General features: G+C 38.0%; 2 protein-coding genes across 17 annotated transcripts in view; both read left to right on the top strand.

The window, feature by feature from the left end:
• The window catches only part of LOC126717184 (sugar transporter ERD6-like 5), a 6,797-nt gene extending 3,278 nt beyond the window's left edge, over nucleotides 1–3,519 (top strand). The window contains exons 4-19 of one of the 3 annotated variants that reach the window (XM_050418600.1): nucleotides 461–550; nucleotides 651–710; nucleotides 997–1,062; nucleotides 1,146–1,211; nucleotides 1,288–1,363; nucleotides 1,446–1,510; nucleotides 1,708–1,800; nucleotides 1,884–1,964; nucleotides 2,048–2,132; nucleotides 2,222–2,265; nucleotides 2,340–2,402; nucleotides 2,479–2,538; nucleotides 2,633–2,686; nucleotides 2,903–2,962; nucleotides 3,082–3,196; nucleotides 3,285–3,519. In XM_050418600.1, the coding sequence (XP_050274557.1) occupies nucleotides 461–550; nucleotides 651–710; nucleotides 997–1,062; nucleotides 1,146–1,211; nucleotides 1,288–1,363; nucleotides 1,446–1,510; nucleotides 1,708–1,800; nucleotides 1,884–1,964; nucleotides 2,048–2,132; nucleotides 2,222–2,265; nucleotides 2,340–2,402; nucleotides 2,479–2,538; nucleotides 2,633–2,686; nucleotides 2,903–2,962; nucleotides 3,082–3,196; nucleotides 3,285–3,409 (1,203 nt within the window). In that variant the 3' untranslated portion in view covers nucleotides 3,410–3,519. The remainder of the gene's footprint in view (nucleotides 1–460; nucleotides 551–650; nucleotides 711–996; nucleotides 1,063–1,145; nucleotides 1,212–1,287; nucleotides 1,364–1,445; nucleotides 1,511–1,707; nucleotides 1,801–1,883; nucleotides 1,965–2,047; nucleotides 2,133–2,221; nucleotides 2,266–2,339; nucleotides 2,403–2,478; nucleotides 2,539–2,632; nucleotides 2,687–2,902; nucleotides 2,963–3,081; nucleotides 3,197–3,284) is intronic. The other 2 variants (XM_050418601.1, XM_050418602.1) reach the window with 2 other exon arrangements.
• LOC126717185 (sugar transporter ERD6-like 5) lies at nucleotides 465–24,768 on the top strand. Of its 14 annotated transcripts, none has more exons than XM_050418605.1 (20): nucleotides 3,580–3,637; nucleotides 12,036–12,125; nucleotides 12,398–12,594; nucleotides 18,418–18,480; nucleotides 20,229–20,318; nucleotides 20,423–20,482; nucleotides 21,878–21,943; nucleotides 22,027–22,092; nucleotides 22,169–22,244; nucleotides 22,326–22,492; nucleotides 22,624–22,716; nucleotides 22,800–22,880; nucleotides 22,964–23,048; nucleotides 23,138–23,181; nucleotides 23,253–23,315; nucleotides 23,392–23,451; nucleotides 23,547–23,600; nucleotides 24,108–24,167; nucleotides 24,328–24,442; nucleotides 24,538–24,768. In XM_050418605.1, the coding sequence occupies exons 3-20, from the start codon at nucleotides 12,403–12,405 to the stop codon at nucleotides 24,660–24,662; spliced, it is 1,560 nt and encodes a 519-aa protein (XP_050274562.1). In that variant the 5' UTR covers nucleotides 3,580–3,637; nucleotides 12,036–12,125; nucleotides 12,398–12,402; the 3' UTR covers nucleotides 24,663–24,768. The 14 variants fall into 14 exon arrangements, with proteins under 14 accessions (XP_050274575.1, XP_050274562.1, XP_050274560.1 ...); XM_050418603.1 differs by having other exon boundaries at nucleotides 3,589–3,637; nucleotides 12,395–12,594; XM_050418604.1 differs by lacking the exon at nucleotides 3,580–3,637 and having other exon boundaries at nucleotides 12,119–12,258; nucleotides 12,395–12,594.

The following is a 24,768-nucleotide window of genomic DNA, read 5'->3' as shown; positions in this document are numbered from 1 at the left end:
CTCCCATAGACCCAATTAAAACATGAAGAAAGAAAATGAAAAGACAAAGCGAGCATGAACTCTCTTATGGGTTGGGTTTGATCTGCCAATAGCCAGCCCAAACTGAGGCTTGGGCCAGCTCTTCGAGTATGTTGAGACCTACAAACGTTGCAATTGTATGCCTTTTCTTGTAATTCTTCTACTTCTTCGGTATGTCTTATTAGGCTGTAGAATGTAAAGTGAAGTTGTTAAAACTTAATTTAAATAATATGATGTTTTCAATAGAGAAGTTAAAACTTCAAACACTCATTTCTCTGACTATCAAATTATCAAAAGAAAAAAAAAAAAATGTAAAGTGAAACTTTTTGGTGATTTTGATGGAGAAGTTGAGTTGCAGAATTTTGTATTTTTGTTTTTCTCCTTGTTTCATTCCTCGACTTAGACTAATTTTTCTTCATTTCCGTTTTCACATATGGTGCAGTATTCATTTTTTGGTTCGATATTAACAATTGGAGGAATGTTAGGTGCAATATTTAGTGGGAAAATTGCGGATTTCATTGGTAGGAAAGGTGTAAGTTATTTGATCCTCTAAATAATTTTGTCACCCCTATATATAATTCTACCAACATTTTCAACTAATTAATTAGTATTAATTTATCTTGCTAAAGCAGGCAATGGGAGTTTCAGAAACGTTCTGCATCCTCGGGTGGCTTGCAATAGTATTTTCAAAGGTGTTATCTACTTTTTTTTAATTTTTAACAATTCTTTCATGACCTTTTCCTTATTTAAATTTTCTTTTTGTTAGAAATACCTATCCAAATTTATTGTGTTAGTATTAGAATTTTTTACTACAAGCCTAAATTAACCAAATTTATTCTATGGTTAAATAGAATTAATATATCTAGGAGAATAAATTTTTTAGGTGGAATCAAACAGAAGTGAATGAAATCATTGCATCTTTACCAGAAAGTGAAAAAAAGAAAAGAAAGTAATAACATAAAACCTGTGATTTAACAGGATGTTTGGTGGCTTGACCTTGGAAGATTTTTAGTGGGATGTGGAATTGGGGTTCTTTCCTATGTGGTAATTACAATTACAAAGTTTAAACTTCTAATTTAATCACTTATTCAAGTGATGCAAAATGATATTTAAAATTTCATTTACAGGTTCCTATTTATATTTCTGAAATTACACCCAAGAATGTTAGGGGAGCATTTACATCACTTAGTGAGGTACATGGTCTGATCATTGATTTGAATTAGTAGTCAGCCTAATTGTTTATGGGCCTATGTATTATCCACTTAGCAGTTGATGATAGGTTGTGGCAAAGCGCTCACATTTCTCATTGGTTCACTTGTCAATTGGCGCACCGTGGCTCTAATAGGTCAGTCTTGTATAGATATTAATACAATCAAAACATCATTCCATGAAGTTCGCTTGTATGTGATGACATTTTCATTTTTCAGCAATCATTCCTTGTTTAGTGCATCTGCTTGGCCTACTTTTCATTCCTGAGTCTCCTAGATGGTTGGTGAGTCCAATTCAATATATTCTTGTTTTTTATTAGGTTGGCTTGTACATGGTGCATTAATCAAGAAAAGAGAAAATTTTGCTTATTCTTCCTTTTCCATGGCACTTGCCAAAGCCTAAACAAGTGAAAACCATAGTTAGCATTGCAATTTTAGTGACGAGTGACGAGTGATGAGTGACGAGTGTCATTACATGCAGGCCAAATGTGGTCGCTTAAAAGAGTTTGAAGCTATGCTGCAAATCCTTAGGGGAGAGAATGCTGATATTTCTCAAGAAGCAGCTGATATCATTGTAATTTCTTTTTTGTTCAAACTTCATGAAAGAGTAGCTAACATTGAAAACAAGTGATGCAATTGGCTTTCCTTGTCTTTCAGGAATATACCGAAAACCTTAGAGGGATATCTGTAGATGGAGTTCTACACCTATTCCAGGGGAAATATGCTTATTCAGTCGTGGTAAGCATTATCAATTATTCTTATGTGTTGCCTATTTCCTTCAATATCTTTTTTGGTGTCAAGAAAATTTGAAAATGTTTTAGGTTGCAGTTGGACTGATGGCTTTCCAAGAATTTGGAGGACTTAATGGGTTTTCATTTTATACAAGTTCTATATTTGAGTTAGCAGGTAAATAATGTGACTATTGCAATTTCTTATGGTTAGTTGATAGAAACAAATAACAGAGAAATGAAGACATAATAGTTGTTATGTGACAGGCTTTTCAAGTAAGATTGGCATTATAGCAGCAGCAATTGTTCAGGTTTGGTGTAATTCTTCATATATGTGGTTTATAACTTGTTTCTCTTCCAAAATTGAGTAATCATTCCTCTGCAGATTCTAATGACAACTTTGGGAGTACTCTTGATAGATAAGTGTGGAAGACGGCCGCTTCTAATGGTCAGAGCAGAGCAAAATTCAATTTATGCTTGTAGTTAATTGATAATCCAATACTGAATTTTGGCAATGCCTGCAGATTTCTATGGCCGGAACATGCTTAGGTTGTGTCCTCACTGGATTCTCATTCTTCTTGCAGGTTAAATATTAAGCAGACTTTATAGATATTTGTGCTGTGATTAATTATTTTAAAGTATTACTTTATCCTAAAAAGTTGGAAATGCCACAAGCAGGATCTTCATATCGGGAAGGAGATCATTCCCATTTTGGTGCTTATTGGTGTGTTGGTAATGCAACCTAACCATAAGGAAGCTTTTTCATTTTTTTTTAATTGAAATACCGGAAGAAATGTTTTACTTTCCCCCTATTTTTCTCAAAAAAAGAGAAAGAAAAATCTAAAGTTTTGGCTCGAGTAAGTCACAGTAAGAACTTGAGTTAATGAGCATAAAGTTTTCATGTGTTGCTTGCCCAGTTGTGTATTGATCATATGATTATGCAATTAGGTATACTTGGGCTCTTTTGAGCTAGGCATGGGAGGAATACCATGGATTATTATGTCTGAGGTATGGCCACCTTTGTTAAGCTTCATTTTTCTACTCCATAGCTATTACAAATTTAAGCTAGAGTGTGACATTTCAGCAATGCATTAGCTTGAAATTAATTAATGTTTGTTTCCCCTCAGATATTTCCAATAACCATAAAGAGTTCAGCTGGAAGCCTTGTGACATTGGTCAACTGGATGAGTTCTGGGGTTGTATCTTATGCTTTCAACTATGTACTTGAGTGGAGCTCAGCAGGTGATGCAAACTTCATCTAGACCATATATATAGTCTGCACTATTTTTTTAAAATTAATTTAATGATGGTTTTCGGCAAATCATTTCAGGGACATTCTTCATATTTGCAGTCATATGTGGTATGGGAATTATATTTATTTATAAGCTGATTCCAGAGACCAAGGGGCGTACACTTGAAGAAATCCAAGCATCTTTTACTCATATACAACAATAAGAAAAATTTTGTGATATGTGGCATCCATCATCAATGTATATAATCACAATTTGATAAGTTTGAACTTTGAGAATGCAATCACACAAGGACAATAGCCTTTAGGCCAACCAGCACTTCTTGTCATCTTCAAGATCTGAATTGTATACAAATATACAAGAAGGCTAGAGCAATGGGCCCCTTCAAACTTATGTTGGGTGAATGAAGTCCAACTTGAGTTTGGTGAAAGAGGTATGAGGAATTGTGCTATAATGAAAGCTTGAATGCAAAAATGGACTGTAAAAATGAAATCAGAAAACAAAAATTAGCTCACTTGGGTCACATGAAAAAGAATGTAATCGTCCATAAAGAGATTTCCAACCGAAGTGTCCTGGCCTTGCTCATAATGTTTACTTGGGCTTCAAGGTCGGACACATTTTCAAACCAAGAAATAGAGCTCATTCATCAGTTTCGTCTCTATAGACATCCACTGACTTGGGCCTTAAAGTCTAATGTGTAGTCGATGAGAGTTTTTTATATCCATTCATGGAATTCAACCCAGAAATTCTTGGCTAATTAATGATTTCATTTTCACTTTCATTACTTTTGATCTGTGATAAATTACCAACACATATATGATTTTGTTGGACTTGAGTCTGACAGGCCACCTAACCATTTTGTTTGTAGAAAATTGGTTCTCAGATCTTCATTTCCGACATGAAAATTGGTTTTTTTTTTTTTCACAAATATGAACTTGTGAAAAAAAAATTTCTTTTTTGTTTTCTCCCTCTATTGGAAGACTTTATTAACCTAGTTCGTGACACTCAAGGAGGATCACGATGATGACAGATTCCATGGGTTGTGTTTAACTAAAATATATGACCAAGAGTGCGTAGGGGTTGGGTTGGGACCGTTGGGTTAAGGGGCTTTTTCAATTCAACGCATCACGAGTGGTTGAAAGAAATCTCAATCCAATCCATGTGGGTTGGGTTGGACAGTTTTTAATTTTAATTTTAAAAAAACAAACAAACTAAGCATTAGAACAATAGCAATTAGTACTTAGGAGAGTTTGCTTCTCCTATCACTCCATTCAATATCTTTTAATTGAATGTAAATTTTAATAAATCTACTATTGGATTAAATTCTTTTATTGTATACTTCATACTTGCAAAACTTCTAGAAAATCAAAGATCAATAACTATGTCATCAATTAAATGTTTAAATTTTAATTTTTTATAGTTTAAAATTATACATAAAAAATAAATTTATAAGTCGAATGGAGTAGTAAATAACATCCAATTCATATGAAATTTGACATATGGGTTAAGAACATAAAGAACATTTAATTCAGCAGTTAGATTTTTAAAATATATAATGTAGGGACACAAAATCTTTAACTGCCCGACAACGACGTTGGGCTCGCACACGGAAGGTCCCTCACAATAATATTTGTAGAGAGTGGGCTTGAAAGGCCAGCGTTGGATCACGGGGCGACATTTCGGGCCGGACCATAGTTGAACCAGTATGAGAACGAGCTCTGGACTGGATATTCAGGCCCTTCAATCTTGTATCTAGGAGGATCCGGCTCCTCGGATCATGTCCGAGGAACGTTGGTGCTGCCTCCGGTTACCCGTCGATGGGTATTTATGTGGTGTCCGGCGTATATTGTCCAGACATTCTCTTTCTTCAAGTCTTCCTCCAGAAGCTAGATGGGAGACCCTCCTCTTGGTCATATAACATTCTCTTTTATACTAGCCTACGTTCGTTGTCCTTCGTCCACGTGTAGGGTCGATCTTTCCAGGGCAGATATCTGTCCCATCAGTCTAATCCCTGAATTGTGGGAGATGGTCCATAAAGCCTGAAAATCCGGCTCTGTTTGGGGCGGTGTCATGTCAATGAAGGGTATTAAGGACTATTTCCGTGAGATATTTTCTGATCTTTCAAGTTTGCCTACATCCCATTCTCGTTAATGGGGTTCTGGGCTTTCCGAGGACGGAGCGGTCCTCGGACGTGTCTTTGAACCACATCGGGCTCACTATTATTGGGCTTGGGCCCTGGCCTCCTTTAGTTTGAGGGCCTGTGGACTCCCTATAAGCGAGCGAGCCAGGCCCATAGACTATTGGGCCCCACAATAGCCCCTCAAAACCCTGCTGTCCAACGTCTTGGTTGGAAAGGTGGGTTTTGGTGATTCCGAGCCTTGACTGCGGCTCATTTAATTCGGCCCTTGATCAACGTTGGTGACTCTTCACCTCCACGAGGGCTGCGCCGGTCTACGAGCCGTTTTTCCTGGATTTACGTACGTTGCCGTTATGCCGCGTGGTTATCTGCAACGTGCCTTTAATCTCTTACCATTTACGAGACCTTCTAGACGTAACGGTTACTGATGGTGTGGGAGAACGAAGCGGTGCGTTATACTCTGGATTTCCCTGGGGATCTGAATGTGTCACATACCCTATCCTTCGTCCCCTATATAAAGAGAGAAGACAGAGGGTGACCTTTTCATATCCGAATCCCTCACGTTCTTCCCAGATTCCACTTCCTCCATCCGGTTACTCCCTCTTCTATAATACTTATCTCATAGTAATCCACCATGAACAAATCCCTCCTTTCCCAGAAACGCTATGTCCCAACAAAACTCGAGATGGCTCGGTCTGGGCAAGGATGGCGGAGGCTTAAGATTTGCCTCCCCATTCTTTTAGCCAAAATCCGAAGCAGGGACTCGTCACACCCCATTTCTGGTGTGACTGAGTCGAAAACCTCCCTTGTCATCTCCATCCGCTCTCTCACGAGCATACCTAATAAGGCTCCCCTTCTCCCTCTTTTGCTCCTTTTACTTTCTTTTCATTGCTTCACTCTTCTTCTCCTCCTTCCCGCTCATGTCCTCCATCTTCTTTTTCCCTTGCATTCTTCAGTGACAAGAGCTTGCTGAAGTGCTTCCATGTCTTCCAATTCTTCTTCCTTCTCCTTCATTATTTTCGTATAAGGATCTTCTCCTGATATGAGCAGTACTGAGGCATAGATTTCAGAAAGACTTTGAAGGCGAATACAGAAGGCACCTGATGGTTTACTTATTTGTATTACGGATATTGTTACTGTTTTAACAGTTCATTTTTTGTATAGGCTTGTTTAAGCCCTTCCTTGTACGTTGTAACAAATTTTCATATTAATAAAAGTTAGTGTTACTCTATTTCTTATGTCTTGTTTATATATTTTAACAAATGTGAAAGCGCTGCTCGGCATTATAGTATAGCATTTCAATCAATAATAACTAAGGCCAGAGTAATCGTTGACAAAAAGATGCCACGATGACTTTAACAAAATTATTATTCAACATAACAATCCGACCAGTGAAGAATGAGACTTATCTTAAAATTAGCCGTGATGGGTATTGAATGCTTCGATAAGATGCAAGAAGTAGCTATCCGAGGACGTGTTACCCACTGGATGAATGGCCTCTTTAGGTTGACGATCATTAGGTTGTTCTGCCATTTTCATGATACGCGAGACTTAACCCTTTCCAGTATTTAAGCCGAGAAATTTCTTCATTCGGGCAGTTGATTTCCCAAGCAGCTTGATTCCGAGGACTTTGCAAAACCTGGGTTTTGTTCAGGACTTATGCGTTTTATCTTATGTATTTGACTTTTTCCCTTTAGGCTTGAGTCCGAGACTTGGGTCTTTATCGGTACTAGGTTTTCCCTTTTAGCTTGGGTCCGAGGACCATGCAAGCCTTAGGTTCTGTCCAAGACCATCGTCTGCACCAGTACTTGGTTTTCCCTTTTAGCTTGAGTCCGAGGACCATGCAAGTCTTAGGTTCTGTCCAAGGCCAATGTCTGCATCAGTACTTGGTTTTCCCTTTTAGCTTGAGTCCGAGGACCATGCAAACCTTAGGTTCTGTCCAAGGCCAATGTCTGCATCAGTACTTGGTTTTCCCTTTTAGCTTGAGTCCGAGGACCATGCAAGCCTTAGGTTCTGTCCAAGGCCAATGTCTGCATCAGTACTTGGTTTTCCCTTTTAGCTTGAGTCCGAGGACCATGCAAACCTTAGGTTCTGTCCAAGGCCAATGTCTGCATCAGTACTTGGTTTTCCCTTTTAGCTTGAGTCCGAGGACCAAACAGGGTGTCCCTGGGCCTTCACGCAAAGCGGGCTTGGGCCGCGAATTCAATGAATCCGCGGATTAAGAGATATTTCTGCAACCTCTGGCCGCGCAGTACTTCTCTGACGCCCCAAGGATCGAGGCGCGCCTTTACGAGGCTCCTTGAGTCTCTTGGCTGTAGTTGACGTTGGAAGTTGAGCCAAGACTACTTTGTCTGTAGTGCTCCTTGGGACGCCGCGTGAGTTGACTTCCATCATCTTGTCTTTTCAAATAAATAGGAGGGAGAAAGGGTTGCTTTATATATACACCCATCCTTTTATTTTTCTCTCACATCTCGCTTCCCATATCCGGAGCTCTTCTTTCTTGGCATAACATGTTGAAAGCGAGGGTTGGGAAGAAAGAACTTTTTCCGCCTCAGAAGCGCCGTGTCCTCATGAGGCTTATAACAGTAAGGTATGGGCACAGGAAGCACAAGTCCAGGAGAGTACTCCAGCTCCACCGAGGGGGAACGGCGTCTCTCCCTCTTTTAGCCAAAATCCGAAGCAGACTCTGTTCATGCCAGCACTTTGGTATGTCAGAAGAAAGATTTTCCACCATCGGCACCTTTGCTTTGCGGCAGACGTGTGTTTAGAGAAAACCCCTCAGTTTCCCACTCCCTGCACCTTTTCTTCAACGGTGCCAGGCTCAAGTTGGGTTTCTTTGGCTGCCTGAGTTATGGGCATGTAGGAGCGCGGGGGGAGAATAAGGTCTAGGAGCTGTAGCCAACCTTTCCTCCGACATACCTCCCCGGCTTTCTCCAGCTTTCTTGTATTTTTTCTTTTTTCTTGCTTATGTAGTAAGCTTTGACGTAGGCTGATTCCAGCTTTTCATTGTACGCTGTACTATTTCTTCTTCGTAATAAGAATGGAAATTTCTTTACTTGTTTTGAGCACTGTTTCTTTGACAACACTGTTTCTTGAATGGGTGTGCCCTATGTGTGCGTTTCTTCAAGAATGTTTAGAGTAGAATGGCTTGAAGCGTAATTCAACTAACTCCAATCTACCAACACTACCAGGCATTATATCGATAATTCATAATAAATCAAACTTAAGAAAACTAACCGAGATATCAGTTGGATATTCTGTGATGAGCGCATGAATATCGTCCAAGGCTGATGATTTCTCAGCAATCCATCTGAGCAATCGACTGGGATATAGGGGACTCCGATGATGCTTTCTTGTATTTGGTTTCCCCATAGGTTTGGGTCCGAGGACCATGCAAGGCCCTGGTTCTGTCCATTACTTTTAAGATGTCTTCTTTGTACTTGGTTTCCCCATAGGCTTGGGTCCGAGGACCATGTAAGGCCCTGGTTCTGTCCATTACTTTTAAGATGTCTTCTTTGTACTTGGTTTCCCCATAGGCTTGGGTCCGAGGACCATGCAAGGCCCTGGTTCTGTCCATTACTTTTAAGATGTCTTCTTTTGTACTTGGTTTCCCCATAGGCTTGGGTCCGAGGACCATGCAAGGCCCTGGTTCTGTCCATTACTTTTAAGATGTCTTCTTTTGTACTTGGTTTCCCCATAGGCTTGGGTCCGAGGACCATGCAAGGCCCTGGTTCTGTCCATTACTTTTAAGATGTCTTCTTTTGTACTTGGTTTCCCCATAGGCTTGGGTCCGAGGACCATGCAAGGCCTTGGTTCTGTCCATTACTTTAAGATGTCTTCTTTTGTACTTGGTTTCCCCATAGGCTTGGGTCCGAGGACCATGCAAGGCCTTGGTTCTGTCCATTACTTTTAAGATGTCTTCTTTTGTACTTAGTTTCCCCATAGGCTTGGGTCCGAGGACCATGCAAGGCCTTGGTTCTGTCCATTACTTTAAGATGTCTTCTTTTGTACTTGGTTTCCCCATAGGCTTGGGTCCGAGGACCAAGATGTCTTCTTTTGTACTTGGTTTCCCCATAGGCTTGGGTCCGAGGACCATGCAAGGCCTTGGTTCTGTCCATTACTTTTAAGATGTCTTCTTTTGTACTTGGTTTCCCCATAGGCTTGGGTCCGAGGACCATGCAAGGCCTTGGTTCTGTCCATTACTTTAAGATGTCTTCTTTTGTACTTGGTTTCCCCATAGGCTTGGGTCCGAGGACCATGCAAGGCCTTGTTCTGTCCATTACTTTTAAGATGTCTTCTTTTGTACTTGGTTTCCCCATAGGCTTGGGTCCGAGGACCATGCAAGGCCCTGGTTCTGTCCATTACTTTTAAGATGTCTTCTTTGTACTTGGTTTCCCCATAGGCTTGGGTCCGAGGACCATGCAAGGCCCTGGTTCTGTCCATTACTTTTAAGATGTCTTCTTTTGTACTTGGTTTCCCCATAGGCTTGGGTCCGAGGACCATGCAAGGCCTTGGTTCTGTCCATTACTTTTAAGATGTCTTGCTTTGTAAGTCTTTTCTCTATACTGATTTATTTTTCGAAGGTCAGCCCCTAGGCCAGGGAGGGAGGAGTTGGCTCGAGGCCGCAAGCCCCTAGAGCTGTCCGCTACGTTGTCAGTGCAAGGCGTAGCCCCTAGACGAAGCTCACGGCGGAGCAACAACTGCACGTCGCCGGAGATGAGAAAAACTCGTGAAACTCTGTTTGCGAGAGGGCTGACTCATGTGCCACTCGTGCCAACGCGCAAGCCTTTCCCACAGACGGCGCCAATTGTAGGGACACAAAATCTTTAACTGCCTGACAACGACGTTGGGCTCGCACACGGAAGGTCCCTCACAATAATATTTGTAGAGAGTGGGCTTGAAAGGCCAGCGTTGGATCACGGGGCGACATTTCGGGCCGGACCATAGTTGAACCAGTATGAGAACGAGCTCTGGACTGGATATTCAGGCCCTTCAATCTTGTATCTAGGAGGATCCGGCTCCTCGGATCATGTCCGAGGAACGTTGGTGCTGCCTCCGGTTACCCGTCGATGGGTATTTATGTGGTGTCCGGCGTATATTGTCCAGACATTCTCTTTCTTCAAGTCTTCCTCCAGAAGCTAGATGGGAGACCCTCCTCTTGGTCATATAACATTCTCTTTTATACTAGCCTACGTTCGTTGTCCTTCGTCCACGTGTAGGGTCGATCTTTCCAGGGCAGATATCTGTCCCATCAGTCTAATCCCTGAATTGTGGGAGATGGTCCATAAAGCCTGAAAATCCGGCTCTGTTTGGGGCGGTGTCATGTCAATGAAGGGTATTAAGGACTATTTCCGTGAGATATTTTCTGATCTTTCAAGTTTGCCTACATCCCATTCTCGTTAATGGGGTTCTGGGCTTTCCGAGGACGGAGCGGTCCTCGGACGTGTCTTTGAACCACATCGGGCTCACTATTATTGGGTTTGGGCCCTGGCCTCCTTTAGTTTGGGAGCCTGTGGACTCCCTATAAGCGAGCGAGCCGGGCCCATAGACTATTGGGCCCCACATATAATATTGTTAAATTCTTTAGTAGGGATTGTAACCTTAGGCTACGACAAAGTTTGTTGTTAAATTTTGTCATTTTACAAAATAATAGCCTACATATTTATTGTAAGATCCAAATAATATATAATATCTTTTTATAATGCCTAATATATAATATCCTAATATATTGTAACATGTTTGATAGATATTCAAAAAAATTCCAGTATGTTCCAACTAGTGGTCAATGTTAAGTACAATTAGTATTTTACTAATATGAGTACAACCTTAAAATTTCAATTACTTAAAAGTTTATAAATCTGAATTTTCAATCACTTTTTACAATTCTAAACCACATCAAGCTCACTTGTGCATTAATATTTTGATCTTAGCATATCCCATATTAAAAAAAATATATAAATATATCAAAGAAAATAAAGAATATAACATACCATGTTAGAAAGTATGAAGTAGAAAATAAAGAGCAAAGAGAAAACAAAGAAAATAAATATATTTTGGATTTAAAGGCAAATACCCATAATAGAGTCCTTAATGACTTTTTAAAACTTTAGGATATCATATATTCTCTTGTTATTAAATAAGGGATTTAGAGTCTAAATCCCGCCTACATATAAAATCAATTAGTCTTGACTTAATGATAAAGAACAATCATTATATAGCATATATCATATGTTGAAATTTTATCGTATCTAATATTTTATGTATTATATATATTTTATGTATTACAACGAACTTATTGAAGAGTATTAATTAGAGCACTTGACTACATTCTTTGATGTTTATTATAAAAAAGTTATAGCAGACTAAATCCTAGATTAATAATAAATGAATCATAGTTATAATACTTGACAACAACTAAAGCAGCATTTTGATTAAATTATTTAAATTTAAGTTGGATTAGATTCAATAATCCAAAATTAATTAGAGTTATTAACAATGAGCTCTCCAGCTTCTAATCTAGAGGCATATTGTCAAGAGAAGCAGTGAAATTAACTTTATAAAATGATGGATTAGGGTCCCATTCTCTCATCACCTGTATATTGATCCTTTTTCTTTTTAATATCATTCTTATTGGGTCAAACTTTTACAACTTTGGTAGAGATTTATTAATTTATTTATTATTTTTGGCTCTTAGCGGTGAAGACAAGGGAATCTACCCCAAATACAAACCCCCCCGGAAAAATAGGCCATTTATTGATAAATTCATTGACAACTGTCTATTCATGTAAGTGTTAGATTATAAAACTTTGATGCTGATATTTCTATATCACATATGTCGGAATGCTCTTTACATAAAAAGTCTTTTCATCTCACAAGTCTCTATAGTGGTGCTGAATTGCTCATCACTTTGAAATAAGGTGCTATTTGATACATTTTTTTTCCTTTTCCTCAATCTTTTTTCAACTTCTTCCGGCTGATTCAGTCAGTCTCTCATCAAATTTATCCCATTGAAATATCCCTTACTTTTCATCTCACATAAGAAAGTGATTTTAGTAGAAAGCATGGAAGAAGAAGAAGAAGCAGCAACAACAAGAGGGTCACTACTTCTCAAACAAAAGCTTGATAATAATGATCAATGGAGCAGTAGTGATCATGGTGGTATGCAGCTAAGTGAATCCTTATCAACCACCACACCTATTGTTGTGCTTAGCACATTAGCGGCCGTATGTGGATCATTTACTTTTGGAAGTGCAGTAAGTACTATTACTATCCTTTTTTTGATGAACCTATTACTATCCTTTTTTAGTTAAAGGTTTTGTTGAATTAATAAGTTGAGTGGTAAAATGTATTGCATACATATGGTGAAAATGGGGGAAGCATATTGATGGACGATTCGAGTTTGGGTTTGGGGTCTCTTTTCTTTTGGTTTAGTACCTTTAGGTATGTTTGGTTTCTCTATACTAGTTAATTGCAGGAACCAGGAAACGTTCCTTCTTCCTTGGTGGTATGGGATCGCCATCATTGTTGAAGTTTGGGTGTATATATATATATATATATATATATATATATATATAATTTGATAGTTGGGTAAAAGATTTAGACCTTGAACGTCTTCATTAGAAATATCACAATATGTTAATTGAGCTTTTTTAACATGGAATGCTCGTTTGAAATGCACTTATAAGCCACCTTATTGCTTACTATTTTTCTACTATCTGTAGGTCCCATGTGAATTATTTACTTATCTTATTAACTTTTATTTATTTTTTCTACTATTTGCGAGTCTCACGTAAGTCACTTTCTTTTTTTATTTAACTTTTACCTTTTATTTATGATATTTTCAGTAAAAAGTTAAATAAGCTATTTTTAAACATATACTTAAGCTTGGGTATTGAGTATTTAGATTTTGTTATGTATTTTTTTTTTTTTTTTTGGGTGTGTCCGGCCCAAATGCTTAGTTTCTGTATATTTATGTGGGTTAAGAAATTCTATATATATTTTCCAGGAATAAAAAATTTAAATATTGTTATGGGAAAATTATACTTCCAATTCCAAACACTTGAGGTAAGTTTGGCTTTGATCCCTTAAATTCAAAATTTTGAATTTGATCATTAAATTAGAAACCTGACAATTTAATATCTTTATTACTTTTCAAATCAAAATTTATTTTTTGTGTACGTATATGGCCAAATATATAGTGTAAAGACACAATTTTTAACGACCCAAGAATGACATTGGGCTCGTGTGCAAAGGGCCCGAACAATATGATTTGTAGAGAGTGGGTTTGGAAAGGCTGGATCTTGGTCGTTGAGCGACGGTTTAGTCAGGATTTTCATGAAAGCCCTTATAAAGGTGGACTTGGCCTGTATAGATAAGTCTTATATGGATGTGGTTTGAAAAGTCTCTCCTTCGAATTAGTCCAAGGAGCAGTATCATCTCACCATTCCTCTTCCGTGGGTAACTGTGTCTGCAAGGATTTGCCCTTCTGGGCCTCTCTCTCACAGTGATACTCCTCTCTCTTTTATACTAGTATTTTCTCCCGTTCTCCTCATACGTGTCAGTCTCTCCTTATTTGGGGTGGTTACTCGTCTTATCAACCCTCACGTCAGAGTGGTTGGGAAAGAGCTGGATAGCATGGTATGAGTATGGGTTTGTCAGGCGATGGGCTCCACATTAAGGTGCTGGCAACCTTTTTCCCTATGCTGCTCCTGTGCTGAAGTCGGGCATAAAGTTGTCCTCGGCCATCTCCTTGGGCCTTCAAGAAGCTTTTATTGTGTGTCCCTGACAATAGGGCTCCTCGGCCTGGGCTTTGGACTTTAAGATAAATTGGGCCTGGGCCGGGGCTACACTTTCTTCGGCCCCACAATAGTCCCTCAAAAGCCTGCTGCCCAACTTTTAGTTGGGAATGAGGGTTTTGATGATGTTGGGCCTACATCATAGCCTGTTCTGATTCTGCACTCCATTAATGTTTGCACTTTTCCATTTACACGGGAGTCGTGTCAAAACAAGGGACGCTCCTTTATTTTCATTTGCGCGGGGTCTTCTGATATTTCGGTACTTCGAGGCGCGCCTTCACGAGAATCTTCAGATCCTACGGCTGAGGATGAGATTGGAAATTGAGCCCAGTTCGCTTTGTCCGTAGCGCTCCTTGGAAATTTGCACAAGTTTAATGCCACCGGTCTGCTCCGTTGTATAAATAGGGTAGGGAGTCACTCCCCTTGCATACAAACCCTTCTGCTTCCTTCAGAAACATAGTCCTTCCGCCATACTCAGTCTCCGTTTCTAGTGTCATCTAGCCTTAGGGCAATATGCTTGAGGCATGGGTGGGGATGAAGGGTCTTTACCCGCTTCAGAGGCACCGAATCCTCGTGGTAATTAAGATGATGCGGTACGGACAAGGACGGCACAGATTCAAGCCAGTCCCCGGTTTTGACAAGGGGAAGATGGTATTTCTCCCTCTTTCAGCCAAAATCCGAAGTAGGTTCTGGTCATGCCAGATTTTTGGCATGTCAGAAGAAAGAATTTCCGCCATCAGCGCCGTCTGCCTTGTTGCAGGCATATTTCTGCGGGGGCTCCTCAACTTCCAGCTCCCTGCACCTTTTCTTCAGCGGCGCTAGCCCGAAGCCAGGTGCTCTCTGCACCTTTTCTTCAACGGTGCAGGCCCCTCGGCGGGTTCTTTTGCTGCCTGAGCTATGGGCATGTAAAAGTATTGAGGAGTGGTTCCCTTACTCAACATCTTGGCACAGCAGCCAATCTCTCCTCTGTGTTTCTCCTTCGGCTTTATCTTTACCCTCTTGTATTTTTTCTTTTTTACTTACGTAGTTAACTTTAATGTAAGCTTATTTCAGCTTTTCATTGTACACTGTGCTATTCCTTTTTCTTAATAAAAGATGAGTTTTATTTCTTTCTAAATATTTTTCTTTTCTGCAACAACTACTTCGTGCACGAATATTAGATATAAGCTTGCTTTTAATGATACTCGGAGCAGAAAAATGCCTTAAAACAAATTCCTACTAGTTTAAACTTATCGATGTTATCAAGTATCACGATGGTAATTCTCAGTAAATTAAACTCTTGAAACTAACCGGAATAACGGCCGAGCACTGTGCGATGCATGCAAAACAAATATCCGAGAACGATGAACTCTAAATAATTCGTCCGAGAGGGTAGCCGAGTAGCGAGGGACTTTGATTATGTTTTTGGGTAACATATTGCACTATATTGCATCGATCCTTTTGGTATTGGGGATCCGAGGGTAGACTGGGGAATCCGTGTAGTTTAGGGGTTAACCCAACTGTTATCGGGGAGTTCTCCTCGAATGGATTTTAAGGTTCATGTAACATAGTTTTTTTTCTCAGTAGTTGATTTCCCCACAGGCTTAAGTCCGAGGACCATACAAGGCCTTGGTTCTGTCCAAAACTTGTAAGATTTCTTTTTTGTACTTGGTTTCCCCATAGGCTTGAGTCCGAGGACCATACAAGGCCTTGGTTTTGTCCAAAACTTGTAAGATATCTTTTTTGTACTTGGTTTCCCCATAGGCTTGAGTCCAAGGACCATACAAGGCCTTGGTTCTGTCCAAAACTTGTAAGATCTCTTTTTTGTACTTGGTTTCCCCATAGGCTTGAGTCCGAGGACCATACAAGGCCTTGGTTCTGTCCAAAACTTGTAAGATCTCTTTTTTGTACTTGGTTTCCCCATAGGCTTGAGTCCGAGAACCATACAAGGCCTTGATTCTGTCCAAAACTTGTAAGATCTCTTTTTTGTACTTGGTTTCCCCATAGGCTTGAATCCGAGGACCATACAAGGCCTTGGTTCTGTCCAAAACTTGTAAGATTTCTTTTTAAGTAATTTTTTCTCTATACTTTGTAAGATCTCTTTTTTGTACTTGGTTTCCCCATAGGCTTGAGTCCGAGGACCATACAAGGCATTGGTTCTGTCCAAAACTTGTAAGATCTCTTTTTTGTACTTGGTTTCCCCATAGGCTTGAATCCGAGGACCATACAAGGCCTTGGTTCTGTCCAAAACTTGTAAGATCTTTTTTTTGTACTTGGTTTCCCCATAGGCTTGAGTCCGAGGACCATACAAGGCCTTGGTTCTGTCCAAAACTTGTAAGATTTCTTTTTTGTACTTGGTTTCCCCATAGGCTTGAGTCCGAGGACCATACAAGGCCTTGGTTCTGTCCAAAACTTGTAAGATTTCTTTTTAAGTAATTTTTTCTCTATACTTATTTATTTTTCGAAGGTCAACCCCTAGGTCAGGGCGGGGAGAGTTGGCTTGAGGCCGGAAGCCCCTAGAGCTGCCCGCGCCGTTAGCAGTGCAAGGCGTAGCCCCTAGCAGAAGCTTATGTCAGAACAACAACTGCACGTCGCCGGAGATGGAGGAAACCACGCGAACCTCTGCTTGCTAGAGACTTGACTCCACCGCCACCTGTGCCAACACGCAAGCCTTCCCACAGACGGCGCCAATTGTAAGGACACAATTTTTAACGACTCAAGAATGATGTTGGGCTCGTGTGCAAAGGGCCCGAACAATATGATTTGTAGAGAGTGAGTTTGGAAAGGCTGGATCTTGGTCGTTGAGCGACGGTTTAGTCAGGATTTTCATTAAAGCCCTTATGAAGGTGGACTTGGCTTGTATAGATAAGTCTTATATGGATGTGGTTTGAAAAGTCTCTCCTCCGAATTAGTCCGAGGAGCAGTATCATCTCACCATTCCTCCTCCGTGGGTAACTGTGTCTGCAAGGATTTGCCCTTCTGGGCCTCTCTCTCACAGTGATACTCCTCCCTCTTTTATACTAGTATTTTCTCCCGTTCTCCTCATATGTGTCAGTCTCTCCTTATTTGGGGTGGTTACTCGTCTTATCAACCCTCACGTCAGAGTGGTTGGGAAAGAGCTGGATAGCATGGTATGAGTATGGGTTTGTCAGGCGATGGGCTCCACATTAAGGTGCTGGCAGCCTTTTTCCCTGTGCTGCTCCTGTGCTGAAGTCGGGCATAAAGTCGTCCTCGGCCATCTCCTTGGGCCTTCAAGAAGCTTTTATTGTGTGTCCCTGACAATAGGGCTCCTCGACCTGGGTTTTGGACTTTAAGATAAATTGGGCCTGGGCCGGGGCTACACTTTCTTCGGCCCCACATATAGCATGTTAAATAATAAATGATACATTGTTGTGCCATTAGTGATCTCTCTCTCTCTCTCTCTCTCTCTCTCCCCTTATTTGATTAAATTACTAATTTAATCTTCATACATTGAACTTTTTTTTTGTTTACTCAAAAAAAAAAAAAAGTTCAATTTAGACTCTTAACTATTAATTAAGTCAATTTAGAGTTTCAACATTTAAAATCAAGTCAAAATCATCCATAATTCTCATCTCTATTTAACTTTTAAGAGAAGTAATAGTCGTTTTTCAAAAAAGGAGAGAAGTAATAGTTAAAAATGATTTAATTTTGTAACTTTTACACTTCCCACAATAACCTTTTATTGTATGCTTCATTCTTGTTAAAAATTAAACAAAGAGAATATTTAAGGATCAAATTGAAATGATTTTGAAAGTTAATGGATTAAATTGATAAAAAAAATAATTAATGGACCAGATTGAGCTTCCCCTAATAATTGGAGGACCAAATTAGTAATTTAACTCTCTCTTTTTCTGTCCTCTCTCTTCTCTCTCTCTCCCTCCTACAATCGAGGCCCACAACACACCCATGCCCACTAATGGCTCTAACGAGATTGGCAAAGTTCCCTAACAAAACGTGGAGCTAACAACAAAGGATCCAAATTATCAGTATTACAAAGGCTTTCTGGGCCTGATTATAAAAAAAGGCTTTCTTGGCCCATTAAAGTTGTAATTTTCGTTTAATGGGTACTATAAAGATGAACCCATTTTTTGGTAAAGGAAATTCATTTTCCAATCAATAGTTTTTGGTTTTTGGTGTTAGAATAATGGTTAAACGGATAAATTTATTGTTTCCTAACCACGTTAGTATTTGAAAAAAGTCATAGTTTATCATGGTATTATACTACTATAGAAGTTCTTTCCTACTCAAGCTAATGATTTATCATTTTTGATTGTTTTGTAGGTGGGATATTCTTCACCATCCGAATCTGGAATTGAGGATGACCTTGGCCTTACTTCAGCGGAGGTTAAGTTTAACTAAAGTAGTATTTAAACATTTTATTACATTATCTAAATAGTATTTAAACAGACAATGCCTTTAGTCTTTATACACATTTATCTTGTGGTGGTTCAATGTTTGGATTTCACACTGATAGATTCACTTAGCCAAAAAAAAAAAAAAAAAACAGTTTTTGAGTGATTGTTTTTATATATATATATATATATATATAAGAAATTGTTAGAAAATTTTGTACATATTAAAGATATCAATGCTCAATTTCTTGTCAAGACTCAAGACCCGTCCAATTCTATTTGGTGTGTAATCAAGAGAAATAGAGCTTCTTTCAATTCCAAAGAACTTGGCCTTGATATCTTTAACCATAAATATGTAGTTATCAAAGTTTTTTCTTGTTGTTGATGTAGGCAGGTTGTTATTCTAAATCACACAATCTCTCTCTCTCTCTACATTTATTTTATTTATTTTTCTCGATTTTCACATGGTATCATGGCTATGTTGTATCTTTTTTAACATAGTATTAGAAAAATACGAGTTGGGGTTCAAAAAAGCGTCATGATAGATGTTGTCAACCACTTGGAGATTGATATCTTAAGAGGGTAATGAGCCTTGGAGGATCGATCAAAAAGGCCTGAGATTAGTTTTTTTTTTTTTTGAGAGAAAGGTAAGAATAGATGAGTCATTAGTTAGTAATTCTAATAAAAAAATTAAATTAAAATCTTCATTTTGGTTTTTTTTTTGGGGGGTAGGGGGGTGGGTGGGTGTGGAAGATGAACAAACCATAGTGTCTTAATAGCCGCAATCAACCTGAATAGTGTAGGGTGTGTCGTATGAGTTATGAGCATGAACTCTTTTATGGGTTGGGCTTAATTTGCCAGTAGCTAGCCCAAGCTAAGACTTGGGTATGCTCTTCAAGTATGTTTAAGACCTACACTCATTACAACTGTATGGTTTTTCTTGTCAAGAAACTTGTAACTCAATTAAAAGTTTATCCTATTTCTAATAGAAAAGTTTAGCTTTTAAATCCTCATTTCCCCAACTATCGAATTATCAAAAAGAAAAAAAAAATGTAAAGTGAAGTTTTTTCCAAGCTAAGAAATCTTTTGAGGCTAAGGGTTTCAAACCCAAGATTATGAGGCCTTAAAAGCCGATTAGGTCAACACCATGAAGTTATGAGATACTTTTTTAAAAAGTGTTGTTTTTAAAGCAAAATTATGTTTTTGCACTACAACTTTTCACATCAATAACACTTCTCATGAATTTTCATCAATTGTTTTTTTTTTAAAACCATGCTTTCAGAACCATTAGTTGACTCAAAAGGACATGGTGACCATTTCATACAACTTAAAAAAAAAAAAAAATATTTAAAACTTTTGAAGATGGATTGTTTGAAAAAGTTGTGGTATGAAAATAATGAGGCTGTTTTAAATTTTTAATAGAAAAAAGAAGAAGAAGAAGAAGAAGTGAGGTTAAAAAACTATATTTACTATTTCAAAATGGGATGTCAAATGAGTACTAAATCCACTAAAGTTATAAGGAAATCTATAAGGAGGTAATTTATAGTTTATCTTTATTTTTTAATACAAGATTGTATCGATTTGCATAATTGTAAGGCAAGTCATGTGTTGATTAGTACAAAGGATTTTTTCATTAATAAAAGTGGTTTAGGTGCACAATTTTGTTATTTGTTTTTCTGCCTGATTCATTCCTTGATTTAGATTCATTTTTCCTCATTTCTATTTTCACATATGGTGCAGTATTCAATTTTTGGTTCAATATTGACAATTGGAGCAATGTTAGGTGCAGTATTTAGTGGGAAAATTGCGGATTTCATTGGTAGGAAAGGTGTAAGTTATTTCATACACTAAATAATTCTGAAACCTCTAAATTTTCAGTTTCACAATCTACCAACATTTTCAACTAATTAATATTAGTTTATCTTGTAAAACAGGCAATGGGAGTTTCAGAAACATTCTGCATCCTCGGGTGGCTTGCAATAGTATTTGCAAAGGTGTAATCTGCTTTTCTTTTTTCCATTTTAACACTTCTTTTAGGACCTTTTCCTCTATTTAAATTTTATTTTTGTTAGAAACGCCTGTCCAAATTTATTGTGTTAGTATTACAATTTTTGTATTACATGCCTAAATTAACCAAATTTATTCTATGATTAATTTAGGGTTCATATATCTAGGAGAAAAAACATTTTTCTCTCTTTATTTTTGGGGCAGTTCACAATTAAAAACCGAACAATTTTTCCCATTTAAGTGTTGAAAACGAGAAAATACCCCCAATTATTAAATTATCTATTAAATCCTAATAGAATATTTTGATTCTTGAAATATTCCATTGTTCCCTACCAATGTCTTTTGACTCTTATGCCTATTATCTTTCAAATCCCATGATGCTTTCCTTTGTTGGTGTCTTCTGACTAGCTGTGCTCCTCTCCTCAGGCTATTTGTGTCGACGTCCTCTAACCACTATTTGTCACTGACTGTCATACCATTGTCATTTTTCTTGCATATGCCATCTTCTGGTGATTGTTCCTCTACCATTTTCCTTTGTCCACCAATGCAGTTTTTCTCCAACATCCCGTCATTACTAACATTAACTACCTCACATGTTCCATTGTACATCGTGCCTGGTTCATTCAATGTCCAATATGGTCCTATATGGTCACACTTTCCTTCATGATCCCACATTTCAAATTCAAGATATCTTCAAGCTTTCACATTGAGTTTAAAGGAAGTTGCTAGAGATATCTGTCCAGATTATTGTACTTACTACTTATATTATGATGCTTATATTGCAAGCCTAACTTGTACTATACTCTAGGTCATTTTATGTTTAGCCTAGGGTTAATCTCAGTGGGCTTATTATAATATATAGTTTAATATAGTAAAGGTGTAGAATCTCAAGGCTTTTTGCTGTGGATATCAGCCACCAAGTTAAAGGATGTTAATTTTTGTACTCTCTCTCTCTTTCTCTCATAATCCCAACATCAATTCTAACACCTTTTCTTTTCACTTATGTTTGATTATTTGCAGCCTACATTCTTTCCCCAATTTTGAAGAATAGCTTTGGGTTTAACATTAGGAGAAGTCATATTTAATTCATTGTGTTTTTTTGAATTTCAAGCTCAAATTCTAGATATACTTCAAAACATGTCACCAAGTAGGATATTTGCAATACTTGTTGTTCCTTTGGGTATAATTTCACAGTTTACAGGCTATCTGATTGTAAATGATTATATAAGGATCACATAATAAAAAGGCATAATTAAAGATAAAAAGTGAAGGCTGGGTCAGGAACCATAGTGGATAATTAATTGTTTAGGTGGAATCAAACAAAAGGGAATGATATTAAAAAGTAGAAAAAAGGTCATAACATAAAATTTGTGATTTAACAGGATGCTTGGTGGCTTGACCTTGGAAGATTTTTGGTGGGATGTGGAATTGGGATTCTTTCTTATGTGGTAATTATGATTACAAAGTTTGAACATCAAATTTGATCATTTATCCAAGTGATGAAGAATGATTTTTAAAAATTCTTTTACAGGTTCCTGTTTATATTGCTGAAATTACACCTAAGAATGTTAGGGGATCATTTACATCACTTAGTCAGGTAGATGGTCTGATCATTGATTTGAATTAGTAGTTAGCTTCATCGTTTATGTGCCTGTGTATTATCCACTTTTCAGTTGATGATAGGTTGTGGCAAGGCTCTCACATTTCTTATTGGTTCTCTTGTCAATTGGCGCACCTTGGCTCTAATAGGTTGGTCTTGTATAGTTGTTAATCAATCAAAACAAAGCTCCATGAACTTGGCTTGTATGTGACATCATTTTCATTTTTCAGGAATCATTCCGTGTCTAGCACATCTGCTTGGTCTATTTTTCATTCCTGAGTCTCCTAGATGGTTGGTGAGTCCAGTTCAATGTATTCTTGATTTCTTTTTCAAGTTGGCTTTTACATGGTGCATTAACCAAGAAGGGAGCAAATTTTGCTTATTCTTCTTTTTCCTGGTACTTGTCAAAGCCGAAAACAAGTGAAAACCAAATTTAACATTGTAATTCTAGTTTAGGAATTAATGAAGCAATAGTGTTTCATCACTATGCATATTCATATGCTGAGTAATGAGTCTCATTACATGCAGGCCAAATGTGGACGTTTAGAAGAGTTTGAAGTTAGGCTGCAATTCCTTAGGGGAGAAAATGCTGATATTTCTCAAGAAGCAGCTGATATCATTGTAATTTTTTTTTTGTTCAAACTTCATGAAGGAGCAGCTAACATTGAAAACAAGTAATGCAATTGGCTTTCCTCGTCTTTCAGGAATATACCGAAAACTTTCGATGGATATCTGAAGATGGAGTTCTGCACCTATTCCAGGGAAAATATGCTTATTCAATCATAGTAAGCACTATCAATTATTCTTACGTGTTGCCTATTTCCTTCAATATCTTTTGTGGTGTCAAGAAAATTTGAAACTGTTTTAGGTTGCAGTTGGGCTGATGGCATTTCAAGAATTTGGAGGACTTAATGGGTTTGCATTTTATACAAGTTCTATATTTGAGTCAGCAGGTAAATAATGTGACTATTGTAATTTCTTATGGTTAGTTGAAAGAAACAAATCATAGAGAAATGAAGACATAATAGTTGTTGTGTGACAGGTTTTTCAAGTAAGATTGGGACTATATTAGCAGCAGTTGTTCAGGTTTGTAATTCTTTTTATATATGGTTTATAACTTTCTTCTTTTCTGAAATTCAGCAATCATTCCTCTGCAGATTCTAATGACAACTTTAGGAGTACTCTTGATAGATAAGTGTGGAAGACGACCACTTCTAATGGTCAGAGCTGTGCAAAATTCAATATATGTTTGTAGTTAATTGACAATCCAATACTGAATTCTGCCAATGCCTGCAGATATCTGCGACTGGAGCTTGCTTAGGTTGTGTCCTCACTGGATTCTCATTCTTCTTGCAGGTTAAATATTAAGCAGACTTTATAAATATCTATAATGTGTTTAATTATTTTTAAATTATTACTTCATCCTAAAAAGTTGAAAATTTCATAAGCAGGATCTGCAAAGAGGGAAGGAGCTCATTCCCATTTTGGTGCTTATTGGTGTGTTGGTAATGCAAACTAACTATAAGGAATTTTTTTTTTCATTTTTTTAAATTTAAATACCAGAAGAAAGGTTTTACTTTCCTCCTATTTTGTTTTTCAAAAAAAAAAGAATAAAAAAGAAAAATCTAAGATGGGAATTTCTGTAGTAGTTTTTTCTACTACATTAAGCAAGTTGTAAGCAATTTCAAATAAATCAAAGTAATTAAAGCCAAAGTCCTAGCAAGTTGACCTTATTGCTCCCAAAACAAAGAGTCACTGGTCAGGCCTTGGTAGCAATGCTTGCCTATATCTTAAAACGTCAACTGCTGTGCAATACACATCTGATTAACAACCAAGATCCATTTTTGTTTGCTTTATCTCTCCCATGCCTTAAACATACAACATTTACTAGGGAACACAAAGTTTTGGCTCGAGTAAGTCACAATGGGAACTTGAGTTATTGAGCAATTGAGCATAAAGTTTTCATGTGTTACTTGTCCAGTTGTGTATTGATCATATAATTATGCAATTAGGTATACTTGGGCTCTTTTGAGCTAGGCATGGGAGGAATACCATGGATTATTATGTCTGAGGTATGACCACTTTTGTTAAGCTTCATTTTTCTGCTCCATAACTATTACAAATTTAAGCAAGAGTGTGACATTACAACAAGACATTAGCTTGAAATTAATTAATGTTTTTGTCTCCCAACACCCCCCCCCCCCCCCCCCCCCCCCCCCCCCCCCCCAAAAGATATTTCCAATAAATATAAAGGGTTTAGCTGGAAGCCTTGTGACATTGGTCAGCTGGACTGGTTCTTGGGTTGTTTCTTACACTTTCAACTATTTATTTGAGTGGAGCTCAGCAGGTGATGCCTCTTATAATCAGACTTCATCTAGATTATATTGTATACACTAATTTTTTTAAATGAATTTAATGATGGTTTTGGGCAAATCATTTCAGGGACATTCTTCATATTTGCAGTTATATGCGGTGTGGGAATTTTATTTATTGGTAAAATAGTTCCAGAGACTAAGGGGCGCACACTAGAAGAAATCCAAGCATCATTTACTCATATCCAGCAATAAATTTTTTTTTTTTTGGTGTTATATGTCATCAATCACCAATGTATCTAATCACAATTAGATAAGTTTGAAAATGCAATCACATAAGGACAATAGCCTTTAAGGACAA

The sequence above is a fragment of the Quercus robur genome, chromosome 3 (genome assembly GCF_932294415.1).
Source record: "Quercus robur chromosome 3, dhQueRobu3.1, whole genome shotgun sequence".
Classification (NCBI taxonomy): domain Eukaryota; kingdom Viridiplantae; phylum Streptophyta; class Magnoliopsida; order Fagales; family Fagaceae; genus Quercus; species Quercus robur.
Note: the sequence above shows the minus strand (reverse complement) of the source record. Positions and strands in the feature narration are given on the sequence as shown.

What these genes read in the sequence shown, in the direction of transcription:
- LOC126717185 (XM_050418605.1), top strand. Translation starts at nt 12,403, where the DNA reads ATGGAAGAAGAAGAAGAAGCAGCAACAACAAGAGGGTCACTACTTCTC. An exon ending in ATTTCATTGGTAGGAAAGGT is followed by an intron (nt 20,319 to 20,422) that starts GTAAGTTATTTC and finishes CTTGTAAAACAG; the next exon opens with GCAATGGGAGTTTCAGAAAC. An exon ending in GCTTATTCTTCTTTTTCCTG is followed by an intron (nt 22,493 to 22,623) that starts GTACTTGTCAAA and finishes CATTACATGCAG; the next exon opens with GCCAAATGTGGACGTTTAGA.